This window comes from Xyrauchen texanus, chromosome 8 (assembly GCF_025860055.1).
Source record: "Xyrauchen texanus isolate HMW12.3.18 chromosome 8, RBS_HiC_50CHRs, whole genome shotgun sequence".
Taxonomy (NCBI): Eukaryota; Metazoa; Chordata; class Actinopteri; order Cypriniformes; family Catostomidae; genus Xyrauchen; species Xyrauchen texanus.
The window spans coordinates 34,487,400-34,508,937 of NC_068283.1; the positions used below are offsets into that span (position 1 = coordinate 34,487,400).

At 38.5% G+C, this 21,538-nt stretch overlaps 1 protein-coding gene across 1 annotated transcript in view; it reads right to left on the reverse strand.

Annotated features, from left to right (window-relative positions):
• Nucleotides 1–162: 162 nt before the first annotated feature.
• Nucleotides 163–21,538, reverse strand: part of LOC127647456 (protein FAM171A2-like) — a 46,095-nt gene continuing 24,719 nt past the window's right edge. Inside the window, exons 4-8 of the mRNA XM_052131713.1 lie at nt 11,972–12,130; nt 11,599–11,778; nt 4,432–4,545; nt 4,043–4,169; nt 163–3,729 (exon numbers count right to left, since the gene is read on the reverse strand). Coding sequence (XP_051987673.1) covers nt 2,199–3,729; nt 4,043–4,169; nt 4,432–4,545; nt 11,599–11,778; nt 11,972–12,130 — 2,111 coding nt within the window. The 3' untranslated portion in view covers nt 163–2,198. The remainder of the gene's footprint in view (nt 3,730–4,042; nt 4,170–4,431; nt 4,546–11,598; nt 11,779–11,971; nt 12,131–21,538) is intronic.

The window sequence follows — 21,538 nt, forward strand, 5'->3', positions numbered from 1 at the left end:
TTGCTGATTGATGTGACCTTGTGCCACCTAGTGATTGGCCACAGCCCCGCATCCAAGGACAAATGCTTAGTCATTTGCAGACAAAATATGTAATCAAAATATTTATTTTATGCTAAGTAAAAACAAGACTATGGATAGGGATGCACCCCAAACCGTTCAAAATTATTGCTGTGATTTTTGTTTTGTTTAAAAAATGTCTCTATAATAGAAACTATAACATTGATATTGATAATATAATAGTTTTTTAAACCTAACATCAGCACTAAAAAAAAAAATAAGAAAAAAAGACAACCAATTATACTTTCCAGGATGTTGAGGGCACTTTTAAAAGATGAATTGATGAGCTGAAAAGCACATGCCTAAATTAAGTTTCAGTTAAGTAAGAGATACACATTTGCGCAGATGTAGTAAGTTGTAGAAAAAAATGAGTAGTTCAACTGTATTTACTATCTAATCCTGTAATTCTTACAAGTCAACATGACTAAAAAATTACTACAGTGATTGAACTGATGATCAAAAATAACAGGGACAGTGTGATATGAATAATCTGATTGTAATCAGAGGCTAAAGGTGATGCATTAAAGGTGCACTCAGTAATCTTTCCCCCATTAAAAAAGTTTTACTCCTAAAGAAATTAATTGCAATTTTGAAATATATATAAAACCATGAGCACTCTCATGAGATGATGAATCTAGTCATATCAGTACCCATATAAAAGCTGTTTTATTCTACACAGGGCAGGGGTGCCCTCATGGGGGCTGCCATTGTAGAATCACATGACCAGCTGAATACTACTCTCTTGATCTCAGTAACAGTCTTGTTATTGGACACTTTCACTCTTGGATTAAATTAATAATGGCTGATTGTGAATAGTGGATTACTACAATAGCATCTGAAAATGGAAAATATTGATTTTGAATGATGCTTCATCCACACCACTAGGTGTCACTGTAAGTCCAAGGTGACATGAGCAAAAAGTTACTGAGTGCACCTTTAAATACACAATACAAAATACATAACACCAAAGTTAGTGTAAATTTACTAAGGTGTTATTAACAAATAAGTGGTTTACAGAGTTTAGTAAGAGCGCTTAAGCAATACATAAACATGTTTACAAAAATACTTGTTAAATGTTTTTTGTGTGTGTGTTTAAATTCATCCGTGCACGTCTATTTCAAGCACAACCTGCATATTCAGTCACACCACAAAAAAGTTAATAGAAGAAAGTTTTACTTCCTCAGTTAACAGTGCAGAGTTAAAGTGGTTCTGATTTATGGCAAAAGTTATAATACTCATTACAGCAAACATATTTCACAAGCGTCCAAGGTGAGAATCTTGGTCAAGTCCCTCAAAACAATTCCTATTGCTGCACTGACCAACAGGAAAGGCTTTTTCTGAGTACAAAACATATTCTGCAGTAAAGCAGAACCTTTTATTAATAACTAAGCAGCTTTCCCAACATAAACAGTCTTCTTACACATCAAAAGTCACAGCAACAGGTTTTAGATCAGCACATAAGGGGAACTTTAACCAACAGTACAAAATACAGTGTCACATTTGGAGTAAACACAACAAAAATTTCACTCCCTGTTTTTCTCACACATCTCAATGGCCCAGCTCTACTTAGTCATAAACAAAAGAAACATTTTGAGTAATTCCACCATAATAAAAGTAATCTAAGCTGATAAAATATTTCAAACCTTACAATGTGAAACATCTTAAGAAGTATTTGTTATTTTGAAAAGAGCTCTTTAAGGCTTGTGGATTGTGTCCCAAAGTCAGTTTAAAATGGCTCATGGTCATTCTTATAAAAATTAGGTGTCACATAAGGAAAGCGAGCATTTTAAGTTGCAGCTCCCTTTGGCCTTATGAAATGGTGTCTGAATTGAATTATATAGCACTTTCTACATAGTGAGAGTCTAAACCATCTGAAGGGCATCTAAGAGTGTGTGAGGATTTATTAGATGCTTAACAACTGGAGTTCAGTGCAAATTCTTGGTACCTAGACTTGATCGTCATGAACAGATGCATATCACCTAATTAAGTGCCATTTCTCTTATTGTGCTTTTTCTGCTTTTCATCCAACACCTTTCAAGCCGTAAATCTTCTAGCTTCAACTCAGGAAAGTCAGTAAGCATCTATGAGGAGCAAGGGTGTAGCCAAGATGACGCAATAACCAGTCCAGGATAGTGCATGAGTTACTTGACATTGAACACCATGAGGGGCCTCTCTTCACGCTTTTGCCAGGGGCTCTTTTTATTCTCTCCATCGTCGTCTTTGTCGTCGGCTTCATTGTCATCATCAGCGCTGGTGACAGAGTCTCTGTGGACTTCGCCGGTGCTACTACGAGTGCTGCTGTTATGACTACGGCCTTTACGGGGGAAAGTCCCTCCTCTGGACACAGAGGTCTCATCAAGGATTGGAGCTGTGGAGTGCTCCTCAGGTGAGTACATGACTGAATGGCTCTCGCTGCTTAAGTCTGGTGATTCTATAACTGGAAGCTTGGAATAAATTTTTCCATGAGCCTTTCTTTCACCTCCCTCCTTTACCTTGCTTTCTTTTACTTTCCGCTGAATATATTTCCCTGAACTCATGGGGTGTGTTTCAGCATGGCGATTCTGGGAAAGAGTACTGGTGCCTGTGGGTCCACGCAAGGCTTCACTGCTCAACTCAATGTACGAGTGTCTAACAAGAGAGTTTGAACGACCGTCAAGGGGTACAAACCAGGCACGAGGGTGTGGCTTTACCCCGAGCTCCAGCAACTTCTTCTCCGTCATAGCTTGCAGCTCTCCATTCATTTGTGAAATGGTGGAGTCATTGAATAGAACAGGAATACGGACTGGGGCAGCAGTTTGTTCCGAACTCCAGTTCTGCTCAGATGTTCCTTCTTCTTGCTGGCTGGACACTTCCTCCTCATTGTCGTGCTTGGCCTGCTGCTGTTGTTGCTTTTGATGTTGATTCTGTTGCCTTGGTAGTGTCATGCTAACCTGGATGCCCTCCATATCATGCTGCAGCTGTTGCTGCCTTTCCATTGCCTGCTCCACAGCTGACAGGTCGGAGGACAGATGCATGTAATGGGCAGGGATGACCAATGTGGGCACCATGCTCTGGTACATACTCTCCTTCATCTGCTCCATTGAGTGACAGAAGATCAGCTGACCAGGCTGGGTATTGATGGAACTAGGTTGATTAAGGGTATACCCTGCTGGTGCATAATATTCTGGAGGCTTGCTGTCCCGACCATGATCCTGATAGTGGCCAGCAAATGGGGGTAAAAGTGGAGGTGGTGACGGTGCATCTGATGAATAGCCTTGGTTGTCTTTTGCATTATGGTATTGGTATCTGCGTTCTTCAGAGTCCTCGGCAGAGCTATACCCTCTGGTATAGTCATCTTGCAGGAGCGGGTCCAGAGTTCCTGTGTTTGTAGATCGAGTGGCCTTCAATGGGAAGCTCTCTCCTCGATTTGTGTCGGCATTCATACTGGAGTTGCGCTGACTCTGAGTGGGGCCATGTCTGAAGAAGTCATCTCTGGTGTTGTAGAGATCGCGGTTGGAGGAAAGGTCAGATTTGATGCCATCAGTGTCACCTGTGGAGGAGGCTGTCTCCATGTGTCCGCTGCTGATTAGATTGAGGTGGGAGGTGGACGTGCCTTGGTCTCTCTTTGAGCTCTCAAGAGTGGAGGAGTGGTACATTTTCCGGCATTGTTGACGAGGTTTCAGGCAACGCCTCCTGGAAAAATCAAAGCAATTTTTATGAGATATTATTACACTACATATACATTTATTATTACATTTATCTACATAACTACCTACTACAATTCCACATAGTACAATTACAAATATATAAATGTAGTTTAATGTCTTGCTCATCTTGCTACATTAAATAATCTTCAGCAGGCAATATTTGTTTATCAGACCTGCCATGGTTTATTTACAACTTAAATGTCTCACTCGCTCACTCACTCACTCACTCACTCACTCACTCACTCACTCACTCACTCACTCACTCACTCACTCACTCACTCACACAAACACACAGATACCTGCAGTAGTACAGTAGCAAACTCAGCAGAATAAGCACTAGCAGGGCCATAGCTCCTAGAATGGCAAGCAGAAAGATGGTGTGGTAGGTAGTAATGTCTCTCAGACTGGAGGGATTGAGTCCTGTTCCTGTAACACAAAAATAAGTATTTTCCCTCCTTCAATTGAACATTAAAAAGCATTAAACAACCATATTAATATAAAAATGGGAAGATAATGTAAAGGCTGTAGAAGGAATTTTAAAATAATTAATTATTCTGTATAATGCAGTGCAAACTGATCCAGGGAAACTAAAAATAAAATAAAATAAAATAATAATAATATTGTTAAAATACCAGTTTATAATATAATATAAAATAATATAATATAATGCAACTGCAGCTCACATCACCTGAGGTTGAGGGAAATGCTGCAAGCCAGTATCCTAAATTTGGAGCCACAAAACTCCAGGTCATCTGAATTCCCTCTTTTTTAATGTAGCCAGCACCGTTTCTGACCCACAGACCTGTAGCAAACCAGGACTTTATTACAAAATGAACAGACGTGGATAAATGCAATGAGATCTTGCTTCAGCTAACTGGAAAACCTTAATTAAATGTGAATGGGTGGTGTGCCATGGACAGATTAGACCCAAACCGTGCCAAATTTCAGTCAATGGATTTTCTTAGTAAGTAATTTTAGATCCACAATCATTCTAGGTAGCCATTCAATATTCAAAAACACAGATTTTGGCATATGGAGAACCAAAGCAGAGCTGTGAAGTGCACAATTTTAGCAACATGCCCCTAAGGATACACAGAAGAGCACAGGGAGTTAATGTGTTCTGACAGTGAACCCTGACAAATATAATTTCAAATGTCTCCCCACATTAAAGACAAAAGGCTCTCCCTGTACTAGTTTACACAACTGGAGCATCTAAAACAATAGGGGATAGGTCAACCAAAAAATACAATTCTGTCATCATTTACTCATAGTCATGTTGTTCTACACCCATATGACTTACTTTCTTCCGTGGAACCCAAAAGGAGTTGTTGTTGACAGTCGAAGTTGACTTTCATTGCACATATGGATAAAAAATCCATATAAAGTGAAAAACGAAAGTCACCATTAACAACAAAAGCGTGAAACCATGAAACCAAATGTAAGCAAACATTTTTATTGGACTCTGATCTGTTTATTTTAATCTCAAACTAAAAACAGTTTCTAACTCTTAATCTCCTGATCAGTAATATAGCTGTAAACTTTAGAGACCAGACTTTAGAAAGATAGATCTCCACTTGAGTTCTCTCACATTATTAGTAGTGTAGTGCCATATAATGTATGTGGAGGTAATTTGTCATTTAAGATTCTTGTTACATATTGATTTAACTTTCAATTCCACAACAGAATCCTGCCCACCAAACCCTGACTAGAACACAAAACTACCCAAGGCAGACAAAGTCAACTGTGTGTAATGTGTAATTATGCACACTAGAAGGTGCTATATGTTCAGCTTAGAAGGCAAGTCTGTGTTTCAAATTAGGGGGGTTCAGCCCCTCCAAGGACCATGTACAACAAGCTCCCCTCTCAGTGTATGGTCCTGTTTTGTATATGATCTGTCTCCAAAACAAGCATGTGGCCACATGGCAAGCTTCAGTGACACAATGGATGTTCTCATAATCTGAACACAATGGGGCATTAAAGCCCCACTCTATTTAGATAAAGGTTGGGAGTCAGCAAAGTAGGTGACATCATGTAAATATGTTCTGTATTAGTGTATGCAACTCAGAGAGGGAGTCAGGGTTCTTGGTTGTGCTTTAAAGGGATAGTTGACCCAAAAATGAAAATTTACTCGCCCTCATGCCATCCAAAATGTGTGACTTTTTACTTCAGCAGAACACAAATATATTTAGGTATTAGGATATTAAGAATATCTCAGCTCTGTTGTTCCTTACATTGCAAATTAATGGTAATCAGACATTGTATCTCCAAAAATCACATAAAACACAGGAGTAATCCAGAAAACTAGTGGTTAATTATACAGTGGATTCATATTCAGACCCCTTAATATTTTCACATTTTGTTAGGTTGCAGCCTTATGCTAAAATGCTTTAAATAATTTTTCACACCAATCTACACTCCATACCCCATAATGACAAAGCGAAAACAAAATTTTTGATAACTTTTCAAATTTATTAAAAAGAAAAACTTACATCACATTGACATAAGTATTCAGACCCTTTGCTGAGACACTTGAAATTTAGCTTAGGTGCATCCCATTTCTCTTGATCATCTTTTAGATGTTTCTACACTTTGATTGGAGTCCCCCTGTGACAAATTAAATTGATTGCACATGATTTGGAAAGGCACACACCTGTCTATATAAGGTCTCACAGTTGGAAATGCATATTACAGCAAAAACTAAGCCATGAGGTCAAAGGAACTACCCGCAGAGCTCAGAGACAGGACCGTGGCGAGGCACAGATCTGGGGAAGGCTAAAAAAAAACAATTTCAGCTGCATTGAAGGTTCCCAAGAACACAGTGGCCTCCATCATTCTTAAATGGAATAATTTTGGAACAACCAGGAAATGAGAGCTGGCTGCCCGGCCAAACTGAGCAATCAGGGGGGAAGGGCCTTGGTAAGAGAGGTGACCAAGAACCCAACGGTCACTCTAGTTGAGCTCCAGAAATCATGTTTTGAGATGGGAGAAAGGAGAAGGACGACCATCACTGCAACACTCCACCGATCTGGGCTTTTTGGCAGAATGGCCAAACGGAAGCCTCTCCTGCAAGGTGCAAGACATATGAAAGCCTGCTTGGAATTAGCAAAAAAGCACCTAAAGGACTCTCAGATTGTGAGAAACAAGATTCTCTGGCCTAATGAAATGAAGATTGAACTGTTTGGCCTCAGTTCCAAGCGTCATGTCTGGAGGAAACCAGGCACCACTTATCTGCGCAATACCATCCAAACAGTGAAGCATGGTGGTTGTAGCATCATGCTGTGGGGGTGTTATTTAGCAGCAGGGACTGGGAGACTGGTCAGGGTTGAAGGAAATCTGAATGCAGAAAAATACAGAGATATCCTTAAAGAAAACCCAGTTCAGAGCACTCAGGACCTCAGTCTGAGCCGAAGATTCACCTTTCAACAGGACAATGAACCTAATCACACAGCCAAAACAACGCAAGAGTGGCTTAGGGACAACTCTGTGAATGTCCTTGAGTGGCCCAGTTATAGCCTAAACTTGAACCCAATCGAACATCTCTGGAGAGACCTGAAAATGGCTGCCCACCGATGGTCCCCATCCAACATGACAGAGCTTGAGAGGATCTGCAGAGAAGAATGACAGAAAATCCCCAAATCCAGGTGTGCAAATATTTTCACATCATACCCAAAAAGACTTGTGGCTGTATTTGCTGCCAAAGGTGCTTCAAATAAGTACTGAGTTAAGGGTCTAAATACTAATGATATTTATTTATTTTTTCTTTTTAATACATTTTCAAAATGATCAAAAATCTGGGTTTTGCTTTGTCATTATGGGGTATGGAGTGTAGATTTATGTGAAAAATAATAATAATTTAAAGCATTTTAGCATAAGGCAGCAACATAACAAAACATGAAAAAATGAAGGGGGCACTTGAATGCACTGTATATCTCCTAAAGTGATATAACAGGTGTGGGTGAGAATTTCAGTCCTTCTTTTACTCTAAATCTCCACTTTCACTTTTACATCTGAAAGTCATATGTGGTGTCTGTTTACTTTCACTTTAACATCTGAAAGTGAAAGTTAAAGTGGATATTTAGAGTAAAGAATTACTTATATATCGCTTCTGAAGACATGGATTTAAACAATGTCTTATGGATTACTTTTATGGTTCCTTTATGTGATTTTTGGAGCTACAAAGTTTTGATCACCATTCACTTGAATTGTAAGAACAACAGAGCTGAGATGTTTTTCAAAAAATCTGAATGAAAGCCATACACATTTGGGATGGCATGAGAGTGAGATAATTTTCATTTTTGGCTAATATATCCTTTTAAGAATTCAGTTCCTCTTTCATATTCCCATCATCCATGAATAAGTAGTAAACAGAGTGATGATGTCTTTGACAATAAAGTCTTCTCTAATAGTGGGCTGCATGAGTGCATCTGACCATAACATGGACAAAAACACACCCACCGGACAGCACTCTATTCTGCAGAAATATTATCTAAAAACCAAGTTCTCTCTGACCACCCATATATGAATATGAATATTCAGTTTGTTTGTTTCTTTTTTTCCCTCAAAAGTTGTCCAGATACAAGTATTTTCCATCCAGATCCAATCATTTGGAATTTTGGTAACTGATAGACTCAATTTGAGCAGACTTTTGTACCAATCTACTACGTGCTCTATTTTACACTTTAGTGCATTACTGTGCTGCAAGAATATTCAGGAGGAATATTCAATTAAATCTTCACTTCAAACAGACACGAGAACTCGTGTAAAAACATCTGTTTTCTATTGTATTCTACTATTGTTTGTCCTGTGTGCCTTGTTTAAATTCTGTCTGCTACTAGACTACTCATTTGACTGTTGTTTTGTTATTTATCTGAAAATGTATTGGTTCTAAAACAAGCTCTTATGGTTTTGTTTACTTTACCTGCCATCTGTTCCTTTCTGTGATTACATTATGCAAAAATAAGCCCATAAACGATTTTCTCTTGTAGCCTAAAGAGGGACAGGAGATCTTTGCAAATGCCTTAGTTGTATAAAATGGAATGGTATAGTTTAGGATTAAGGGATTAATTCTAAATGGAAGAGTTTTTAATATCTTAATATACAGTACAGTTAGTTTACCCTTCCTTGGTAAAGCTTAAAACCATAACCTCACTAATAATACATGATACGAAATGTATAGAATTACTTTATTATTGTATTGTTAGATAATGATGAACCTGCATCAATTATTCATAACATATCAAGCAAACATATTCAAGTCCTGTAGAGGGCAGTACTCTGACAACAGACTTGTCAACTATTTTTAAAACAGGCAAGCCATTGGAGATTTTTCCCAGGTAATCATCACAGTCCTGAGATAATTAAGGATTAGACATTTTTCAAATGTATTGTGGGTTTTATTGCCTGTACATATATTATATTTAAAGAACAGTTCAAGAAAACAAGCTGGAAAGACAGCTGAACATGACAATGTATGATTGCCTAATGCAATGCTCATTGCAATGATCATTTCTAATTTATTTATAAATCTATATGTAAATATATTCATACAAAACAATTTCTTTTACATTTTACTGCACTTTACTATACTCATATTTCTCAATAAGTCACTAAAAAACAAACACTACTCAACAGTTTTTAATAGCCATTGATTTACATCTGTCAAAGCGTTGCCATTGCAAAGAGTGTTGACAATCAGTGTCTTGATATCTTCCCTGACCAATCATTAATTTACTTACTGCAATGGGCGAGTTAATGGGGGAGCTGGGATTAGGCTGCCATAGACTAAGCTGCTTAGTTTAAAATCTTTTTGAGATCTCTATTTGGAGCTAGGAGAGGGTAAATTAATATTTTACTACACTTTAAGATAGATCCTGATAACAGACATTAGATAAAATAACCAATAACTTTTAACACAGATATACCACCAGATAACCTACAACACATGCAACCACATCACAATAAACTACGGGAATGTAAAACCTGAATGTAAAGACAGAAAGTGAGCAGATACTTTTTTTTAGGCGTATTGATTTTTCCTCCAGAGCACTTCTATTTATTAAGCTGGCATCAGTAAAGGGTCTAGGGAGTTCTGCAGGCCTTGCCAGATCCTAAATCACATCCAGTTTTGGGAGCGATGTCGCGGCAGGGTCAATGTCTGATGATGATTTCTATTTTATGAGATGTCAGGCTAACTGTTTCTGAGCTTTTTTTGTTTTGGACCACACACTTGCTTCTTTAACTACTCTCTCTTTAGTTTGACCTTGCTTAAATATCTCTGAACTAGACCTGGAAAGATCTTCCCTTACCCTATTTTTCATACTTTCTGCTTCTTTTCCACTTTATTACACAATTTACTGTATGCTGCATGTCATAAGGTATCATAAGGAACTGAAGATGATTTGGTTGAATTCCATGGCCACACTCTCACAATGATTAGTGAGCTGGATGCAGCTCCATCAGCAAATTTCTCTACAGTCTGCGCAGGATATTTAACCCTTCAGAACCTAAGGCCCCAAGGTGAGGTGATCAGCAAAATGTTTTAATGTATTTACAACGAAACAGCAATATTCCTACTGTCCTTACTATCCTTATGTCAAATTCCATTATGATGGCTGCTAAAGAGTGGCTTGCCACAAAGACATTAAAAAAAACAATGGACTGACTGAGCGATATCTGAATCACAGTATGCGAAAATCCAAACCAAGCAGTAAAGCAGAGCCATATTATGGCCACTTGTGCAGCTCCGAATTGTGCCCTGAGGTTTTTTCACAAAGGATTGATAGTTTGTTTGTTATGCTGTATTGAAAAATGTTACGCTGGTTTCATATATCCTCGGTGAGCAAAACGTGAGCAGCGTGTTTTCATTTCGGCGGCCATATTAACAGATTACATCCTTCACACTGCAAGTGTGAGTCACTAGGTGAAGTGACACAGACATGGCAGTGAGCGGATAGTTTCGGCGTTGAGCCTATTTTTGATGGACTTAAAACAAAAAATTATGGAAATGAACCAAAAGCAATTGAAAAATATTTAAACCGAGCCTACAATACACTACAGTCTGTATACAAACAAACACAAATGATCTAAATAAAATAATTAATAAATTAACTGCATTGCTTTTGCTTGCTTATGTATATATAGTGATATAATATGGGCTTTACAACTTTAATCAATTACGACCAAGTTCGCTGATAAACATAAACAAATGCACATGACTGCCCGCTGTTTTCGTTGAAGCAACAATTTCGGTTTCATGGCCACAACAATCGTTGTGGTGTAAATGTAAAATAAAGTTTTTTTCTATGCAGAGTTGCAGCTGTGTATCACAGAAGATACGCAACCAATGCGAAAGCCCAACCCGACCGCACAGCACACGCCAAGCTCATGGAGGATACGTGAAACTGCCATTATCATGACACAAACGTATCAAATCAAACAGTTAATTTAAGTGCAGTTACTCCTCTAATATGGTGGTGTGGTGTAGTGGCCTATGCAACCCCTTAAGGCAGGTCTATTTAACTCAGTTCCTAGAAGGCCACCATCCTGCACAGTTTAGTTCCGTACCTAATTTAACAACTGCATTTCACTTTAAAGCAATCCAGAAGGTGGATTTCTTAAATGCAGGATGCCAGGGGAAGAGTCATTGATGTTTATGAGTAAAGCATTTACTGAGTTTTGGGTTAGATTTAGGATCAGGTTTAGGTATGGGTTATAGTTTCTCTGAACAATCAGGTAGCACTTTCCTTCCATGTATGAATATACATGACACTTCCCCAGCCATTCATTCAAGCCCTAGGTTCTCCCTATAGCAAGTATACTGGAATAATGTTGTTAAAAATGGTTAAACAGCATTTACCCGACTTGTCCTCGAACCTCCAGATTGGGACGCTGGTGGCAGTCTTGAGAGGAGTGTCAGAAGGGAGTGGAATGGTGATGTGGATGGGTTCTGATACCTGGACCTCTGTGCCATTGGGCCCAGTGAGCTGAGCACACATTGCAGCTAGTGCTGTCAGCTCCAACCAGCTACTGCTGGACCCTGAATCAGAACAGACCATAATAGTATAAAATGGATTAGACCCCAACAGGCCACAGTCACAGCCTCTGCTTACAGTAGTATTCTGCAGTAATGCATAATTAAAGTGAGGTTAATGGGAAACAGACAGTATATTCCAAATGGATGGGTCACTCCATCTACGAAATGGTCAGGGACAAAAAGTGGAAGAACTCACCTGCTGAGCTTTTCTCCAGAGCGAGGGGGTAGGGGAAGCCCCCGAGCTCATACTGACTGCGGGAGGTGGTAAGCAAGGCAGACAGCGTTATTTGGGAGGTGTTTAGGGTTGGCCAGATGGCTCTCCTCTGAAGCTGTACCCATGGCTGTTTCCGAGAGCCTAAACAACAGGGGTTTATAAAGGATATTTTTGTAACACACAGATATTCAAGCTGCTTTAGGCTTTGTTGTTTCCATGTGTTTCACTTGTGATTGCAGTTTTATATGATTCTGGTCTTCAAGCACTTCCACTGTTGCTATGATAATTGGCAGGTGATTCAACCTTTCTCTGCAATGGCTGCTACCATGCTTTCAGGCACCAACATACTAGAGAAAGCCCCATCTGAGCATTTGATTTGCCAGATTGGAATTTGTAAGATTAGTTCTGGGCGTGTGGAAAGAGCAGTGTCAGTTTGAAATCAAGTAGGAATACATTGAATTTTCTAAATGGACCCGCCTCTCTGAAAACCTCATGTGCAGAAATAAATTACACACATACACATTTAATAACACATTTAAATGCAAATGCCTTTTGTGATTTATTTGCAACATAAATGATAATTTCTGACTTTTTCCCCCATAGCTATCCAATCGACCAAGGTAGGAAGTAGGTGATTTAGGAAAAAGTTTAGGAAAAAATCTGTTGAGATTTCTCACAACTCGCTTTTAGTTTTGCATGGAATACATTACATTCAGTCATATGGTCTAATTGCACAAGCTAAATTATTGTTATGCTTTCAAATCTGAAATTGGATCAAACAATTGCTTCACACAGTCCCGTAAAATTCTTAATTGAAAATGAATAACTTCCTGGTCTGTCGTAAACAAACCGACCCTCTCTACCACCTGAGCCACAACCCCCCAAATATTTTTTTTTAGAGCAGGACCTACATTTTCAAGAAATTGCTAAAAACAACATGAAAATGTTTCCTTGAATGTGGTAAACTATACAATTCTTCAAAACAATACTGCAGAGTCCAGAATCGTGACTGTGCAGTAATCTCTTTGCCTCCTCTGCTTGGCTTGTTTAGTGTGCATATAGAAGGCCTAAAAATACAGTTCTGTATTTCTAACTGCAGGCTGTCTGCTTCGATTAGTGCCAGATTAGCTGATCACTGATTGTCCCAGATATCCAAGACAGTGTGTGGCAGTGCTTGGGGCCCATTGAAGGCTACATCATTCCCTCTCTCTACATCTTTCCTTGGCACAGTTAATCATTTATTAGGTTATTGTCCACAAAATCTAAAAATTTAAAGGCAATACCATTAGACTTACCAAGGGCTGCACAGTTAATCTAAATAAAATTGAAATCACAATATGACCTTGTGCTATTATTAAACCGCAAAGGGTTGGAATTGAATTAAATAAATAAATAACCTACACGCACTGCCCGCTTTTGGTTTATGTGCGCTGTTCTGCCTTGTCTGTATATGTTAGTGCATTATCAGTGTTTTTAGAGTGGTTTTGTGCTTCACAACTACATCTTGTGCTCAGAGTAACAGCTGTGCTCCGAATTTGGTTTTGTTTGCTTTGCTTACGTGCTGTGAGCACATTATATTTTAAGCCAGATATTTGGAAGAATATTTCAGCAAGTAAATGGGTGCCAAAATTTTTAAGCTCAAAAAAGCACATACTGTATAGCCTTCATAAAAGTCATCCATACGACACCAGTGGATTAATTAGTGTCTTCTGAAGCTAAACGCTAGGTGTGTTTAAGATATAGGTACATATTTTAAACTTCTGGCCAACTTTGGTTGAATGGTCACGAAGGTGGAGTTCATGTCGATATTGTCAGATCCCTCGGCTTGTCTGAAATCGGCAGGGGAAAAATGTTCACTGCACACTGGTATATTTTGAGTGACTCAATGGGTGTTTTGATATCCCAGTGAACAGCGGACAGCCATAGCTTCAGTCTTTCAGGATCATTGATAGGGAATCTGTGAAAAGTTAGTCCTTCCTCTTGCGATGATACCCGCGGATGTAATCTAATGTTTTTCAGTAGGTTGAGGCATCCAGGATAAGCACACAGAAGCACCATTTTGAAAAAGAAACAAGATACAAATAAAAATCTATAGCAAAACCATTCAGATTCTGTGTAACATTCTGCCTCTGTTGTAAACAACACTGCGTTTCCATATTTTACGTATTTCACGCGTCAGTTCTCACGTCAACTTGACAATAGACTGGGTGACCTCGGCCCTCGCGAACATGTTTTTTTTAAATGTGTATCTATATCTTACGCACACCTAGCATTTCGCTTCAGAAGACATTAATTCATACACTGAGTCGTATGGATTACTTTTATGATAGTTACATGTACTTTTTGGAGCTTTTCTGGCACCCATTCACTAGCACTGTATGGACCTACAGAGCTAAATATATTTTCCCAAAATTCTTTGTTTGTGAGAGTGATAGTGATACTGTGGATATGCACCTACAGTAAATGCTCAAATACACAAAAGAAATCTGCCAAAATAACAGGTATTAATGTAAACACAATGTATTATGTCAAGTAAAAGTAAACAGTGGGTAAAAAAGCTGATATGTATCAAAATGTCGGACTTGAAGTATAATTGTAATATAATAGACTTGCTGCTGTCAAGAATGTTGTTATAACAATAATCAAACAATATAGTAAATGAGAAAATGATACAACCACTCATTGCTCTTGACTGAATAACTTTAGTAGCTTTTAAAAGTATTAAAAACTTTTAAAGCAGATAAAAAGCCTAGTTTTCTTCATTTGTATTTTTTGTTTCTATTTATTGCTTTTATTTTGTTTCTTTGTTCTAATTTTATTACAGACTATTTATTTGTCTTGAATAATTGCTTCAAGACAAATACAAAATTTACAAATTAGTATTAGTATTAGGCTATTATTTGTTGTAGTCTCGAAATTGTTATCAAGAGTTGTACAATTTCACTGCTAACTACTGACAACACTGCACTACATACATATTGTGCATGGTGGATCTTGCTATAATAACTTTATGTAAAAGTAGATATTACTCCATAAGTGTGAGCACCCCTGTTTTAAACACTAACACTAAATACACTTTTGTGTATGGTGTTATTTCAAATATACTGTATTTGGCTGCAACTTCTTAATATACAGTATAAATACAAATAATACACCTCATGGTGCAGACAGCTGATAAAATGAGGTGCATTTTATTTTTTGTTTACATTTTTTATACATGTATTTATTTATTTATTGTAGCTGAAGTGAAAAAAGCTTGAGTTTGGTTCTTTTTAAGAGGACTCAAGTGTAAACCCTCAAAGAGTGTCCCCAAGTATTTTTATTGGCAGTAGAATATGGGCAAAAGAACACAACATTTTGGTCAAAAGGAATCATGTACTAGTTTTTTGTTTAACATATAGCACTTCAAATTGCAATCACAATATAATTCCAAGTAAACGCAATATGACTTTTTGTTCAAATCATGCAGCCCTAGTCTAACCAACATCTTCTGATCCCTTGGGATTGATGAAAACAAACACATACACCAGCCAACTCAGACTGATCAAGTGTGATCCGATTCAATTAGGCTATAAAAAGCACGGCTAATGTAATGGCCTGTTGGCCGAATAATATCTCTAGGTCTCTGACTCTCCACCCAATTTCATTTTGTGGCACTAGCAGCAATTTACATCTTACATGATAACAAAGAAGGCTGCAACAGCGTCTGGCCAAAAAAAAAAAAAGCTTCTAATTTCTCTAGGATTGCAAAAGGATTGGGTTGCAGATGGGCTGATTCCTAGTAAACTTGACCCTGAAAACTAGGATTATGCAGTAAAAAAAACAGAACAGTCTATTTGGGACTGGTGCAACACCAATTTGGCAAGCCTCCTAAGGAGCTTGGGCATTTTGAATGGCAGACAAGAATCCACTTCATATAGAGAATGATGTGGTTGATCTCCCCAGTCCAACTGTCTACTATCAAAGAGATGCTCAGTCATAAACCTCACATATGTCAGTTGGCTCCAGAATAGCTAAAAAGAATTGCACAGAATAAATCTTGCCCTTGAAAATTTTTCATTGGATTGCACAAGTGAAAATACATACTCGCAGATAGCATCGCTGACCTGCAACAATAAATATGTTTGCACTTACCATGTAAAGGCCTTTCCAAATCTTCCCTTCTTTTTGAAAATAAATCATGTGTATAATAAAATATAGATTGTGAAAACATGTTGCATTAGGGTAACCATCAATGATACCAAACATCATAACTTCTCACATGTTTTGAAACCAAATCGGGTGAAACAAGTTTGAATATGTTGAAGTATGAATGAGATTGACCTTAAACACAAGTTAAAAGCAGGTTTAAAAGTTGTAAAAGGCCACAACTGACTCAGACCAGTGTGGCCTGCACCCTTATTACCTTTTCTCAATAAATGTATGTCCTTTGAGGTTTCATTCAATGCTTTAATTTAAAAAGTACTTACGAAAAAATATTCTAATAACAAAGTTCATTGCTTTTTTTGTACAAAGGAGAGCATTTACTGACACCCATCATTCTAATGTCGGACAGAGAGCTGGAAACCCCTGAGGGAATGAGCTCACCAGAGAGAAATACAAATCACTGAAGTGAACTGAACAGCCAATTTATCATCATTTCCATGACAAAGCCATAGACTTTAGCATCAGAGGGTCTTTTGTACTAAAGACTGTTTAAATGCTATGGATTAGTATTGCTCACCTGCCAATCTGTCTGATGAAAACAATGGGACTAAGAGAGTTAATTCTGAGAGGTTTTGTCTTCTCAGATATACAGTGGGTATCCATTCAGAATAGGCTTTCTACTGCCGAGATCACCACGTGAATGGGTCATTAGCAGCTCAAAACTAAGGGGTGCTATAACCGTACAATATCAACAGACCAAAGCTGAAAGCCTCAGAGCTCTTTCTCCCAACATAACCACCAGTACATTGGAGGTGGTAAGGGCAAGTAAAGTTTGAATGCCAACCACCATAAAGAAGAAAAAATGAGGAGATAGAAGAACAACAAACTTAAAAACACCACAACATAAATTTTCTGGCTAATCTTTGCAATTGAGACGTATGATAAAGACTGTAAAGCTGGCACTTATGTGTCAGTTGCTAATAAAGGTGCAAGGGATTTAGAAGCACACATTAGCTCTGCAAAGCATAAAGGGTCAGCAAAAGGTGAAAATTCATCAGGTAAATTAACTACTTTTTGCGATCAGGTAAAATTGTTATCACATTTTCCTTGGCCATTCAAACTAACACTCATGGCATCAAATATTTTTTTTGTACATGGACATTCAAAACAATGTTGGAAATTTTTATTTACTTATATATATTTATGTTATGTTAATAGAGTGTCTTTTTCACTGTATTAAAGTTTGCATTCATGGTAACACTGTTTTGAACCCTATTATTCCACAACCAATTTGGTAGCAAGTCTCTTCTCAGGGATTCATATGTTTATGCCAATATTTCAGCCAATAATCACATCTTTAACTCAGTGATAAAATATTAGATCCTGTGTGTGAATACACTACACGTGGCCAAAAGTTGCATGACAGCATGACTAAACGGGTGACGGAAAACCCATCATCACCTCCACAGAAATCTTTGCTTAAAAACTCTTGCGTAAATGACAGGAAGACTGAGGTTAATATGATGCATTTATGAATTTATATCCGTAAAGCGCTTATATGGGATTACATAAGGCATAAATCATATCTTGCAAATTATAAGTGTGATTCAGTTTGGGGGGACATTGTCTTAAAAACATAATATATGTAAAAAATAATTATCTTCGGACACATTTTTAAATCCATGATGGTACAACAGATATTTATCATTTTTGTGTTGGGTCCAGTGAAAATTTTGGCAGGGCCATAAAAAATGAAGCACTGGCCCGACCGGTCCAGTAGAAAAAGCGTTGAACCATGATCAAGTGTGAGAAAGTGTAACTGAGCTTCTCTCATGAATAAGCCACGGAGACTGCAGATGTTAAGATTTATAGTACAAATGTTGTTACATTTTATTGGTTTCTCACCTCAAGCTGATCATGTTTCTTCAGTAGACACAGATTACCACTCGTGTGGATAACTTATGCTGCATTTTTTTTATTTTTGGAGCTTGAAAATTATGGACCCCATTGACTTGCACTGTGTGGACAATGGCACATAATATATCCTTAAATACTCTGCTTGTGTTCCGTAGAAGAAAGAAAGTCATAGTAGTTCAAGACAGCATGAGGGTGAGTAAATGTTGAGATAATTATCATTTTAGGTGAACTATTCCTTTAATCACTGCATTACTACAAAATCCATTACATTTGTGCGCTTATCGTCTATTTTACAATAGCTTAAAATGCAACACATCCAATCAAAATTTAGAGTTGGAATTGTATGTTTCACAAAACTGTTTTACTGTTTTGAGTCTTTTGTTTTTAACTGAAGTGTTTAATTGACATCTGCTTTATTAATTCCATAGTGGAAAACAGGAGAAAAAGTTGTAAAATTATCAGAATGAACAAGCAAATTCTACTGACAACACCTACAGACTGCCATAATGTCAATGGTTTGAACTAAAGCATTGAAATTACTCAATGGACCCTTTTCACACTTCTGGTTTTGGAACATGTAACGATTGCAGGATAAACTTCAATAGCGGTGAATGGGAGACCAAGCCAATTATATTTTTTTCTCACACTTTTGCTCCAACAGAAAAAGAAAAACAGCACTATTAAGTTTATACAACTTTCCAAAATTAATAAAAAAAAGAAAGAAAAGATGGCAAACTCATTGTCACACTCTCACAGCTGTATTAGAAACCATACTGCATCTGTGGTAACTTGCTTTTTAAAACTTATTCCAGGGTATTATAATAAAAAAGCACAATGTTTTAAATTTACTATAATTAATAAAAAAATTGCAAATATAAGAGTGTGCTCTAGATTTACGCTGCTAAATAAGCATTATTGCCAGGTATGCTCACACATACAAGGAATTTGTCTTGGTGACAGGAGCTTCCAGTGCACAACAATACACAACAGCAACAAGACATAGACAATAATAAAAAAAATATTAAATATTGAATACAAATAAATAAATACAAATTTAATAGAAAATGAAGTATATATAGAATACACAACAAGACAGTATACACACACACACACACACACACAAAAACATTCTGACAATTCTGGTGCTCAGAGCTCTGAAGCGTCGGCCTGAAGGCAATATGTAGTGGGCAGGGTGAGTGGGGTCCAGAGTAATTTTTTCATCCTTTTTCCTCACTCTTGAAGTGTATAGTTCTTGAAGGGAGGGCAGGGGTCAACCAATAATCCTTTCAGCAGTCCAAACTGCCCTTTGTAGTCTTCTGATATCTGATTTCATAGCTGAACCAAATCAGACATATTGAAGTGCAGAGGACAGACTAAATAACTGCTGAGTAGAACTGGATCAGCAGCACCTGTGGCAGGTTGAACTGCCTCAGCTGGTGAAGGAAGTACAACCTCTGCTGGCCTTTTTAATAATGGAGTCAATGTGGGTCTCCCACTTCAGGTCCTGTGAGATGGTAGTGCCCAGGAACCTGAATGACTCCACTGCTGCCACAGTGCAGTTTAGAATGGTGAGGGGGGTCAGTGTTGGGGTGTACCTCCTGAAGTCCACAATCATCTCCACCATTTTGAGTGTGTTCAGCTCCAGGTTGTTTTGCCTGCACCAAACAGCCAGCCTCCATTCTGTATGCAGACTCATCGTCATCTCGGATGAGGCCGATGACAGTTGTGCCATCTGCAAACTTCATGAGCTTGACAGAGGGGTTCTTGGCAATGCAGTCATTTATGTAGAGGGAGAAGAGTAGTGGGGAGAGCACACATCCATGGGGCACCAGTGCTTATTGTACATGTGCTGGAAGTGAATTTCTCACAAGCTGCTGTCTGTCCGTCAGAAAGCTGGCAATCCACTGACAGATAGACGTGGGAACAGAGAGCTGGTGTAGTTTAGTCTGGAGTATAGCTGGGATGACTGTGTTGAAAGCTGAACTGAAGTCCACAAAAAGGATCCTTGCATATGTCCCTGGTCTGTCCAGATGTTGCAGGATATGATGCAATCCCATGTTGACTGCATCCTCCAAAGACCTAAGCAAATTGAAGGAGATCTAGAAAGGGTCCAGTGATGTCCTTCAGGTGGGCGAACACCAGTCTCTCAAATTATTTCATGACCATAGATGTCAGGGCGACAGGTCTGTAGCCATTAAGTCCTGTGATTTTTGGTTTATTTGGGACAGGAATGATGATTGAGCATTTAAAGCAGCAAGGGACTTCACACTGCTCCAGTGATCTATTGAAGATCTGTGTAAAGATGGGGGCCAGCTGGTTAGCACAGGATCGAAGACACGTGGGTGAAACACCATCTGGGCCTGCAGCTTTCCTAGTCTTTTTTTACCGAAAGACATGGCACACCTCTTCACAGATCATAAGTGAGGGTTGAGTAGCAGGAGGGGGGTTGCAAGAGGTGTAGGTGTTTGTGTAAAGTGAAGGTCAGGGCGGGTGTGGGGTGTGAGATTGGACCTTTCAAATCTACAGTAGACCTCATTCAGGTTGTCAGCCAGTTGTTGGTCCACCATAGGGTTGGCGGTAGAGTTCTGTGGTTATTTCACGCCACTCCACACTTATGCAGGGTTGTTAGCTGACAACTTGTTTTTCAGCTTCTCCAAGTATCATTTTTAGCCACTCTGAATTCCTTATTCAGTATGTTCCTGGTCTGATTGTATAAGACTTTATCCCCACCCATGTAAGCATCCTTTTGGCCTGATGAAGCTGCCTGAGTTCTGCTGTAAACCATGGTTTGTCATTGTTGAACGTTAAATAAGTCCTAGTAGGAATACACATGTCCTCACCGAAACTGATATATGATGCAACAGTATCTGTGAGCTCATCCAGGTCAGTGGCTGCAGCCTCAAAAACACTCCAATCAGTGCAATCAAAGTGGGGCATGTAATGTGCTGTTTGTATTTGGGAAGTTCACGTGTGAGATTTGCTTTGTTAAAAGTCTGGGTACTGTTGTTCCATGCCTATGATTTGATCAGCCAGCTGTTGCAGCGCAGCACTTACACATGTGTTTGGCATGATATACACACTCACCAGAATAAAGGAAGAAAACCCCGCGGAAAGTAGAACGGCTTGCAGTTAATAAAGAGCGCTTCCAAATTAGGACAGCACATCTTCTTTAACGCTGTTATGTCTGTACACCAACTTTTATTGATGTAAACGCATGTTCCACCACCTGGTTTTTCACGTTAACTAGTGCGATCCGCTCTGTACAGCTGAAAGCCCGGCAGATGTAATGCAATGTCCGCAATGGCTTCACTCAGGTTTCTGTGAAGCACAAGGCAGCAGAGTTTGAAAAGTCCTTGTTTGTATGGGTGAGAAGTAGTCATTGACTGATACTGAACATACAGTACTGATTTTTATTTAGCTGTAATTTTAATGTATTCTTTTTTAAATGGTCAGAACTGACTGATATTGAACATACAGTACTGATGT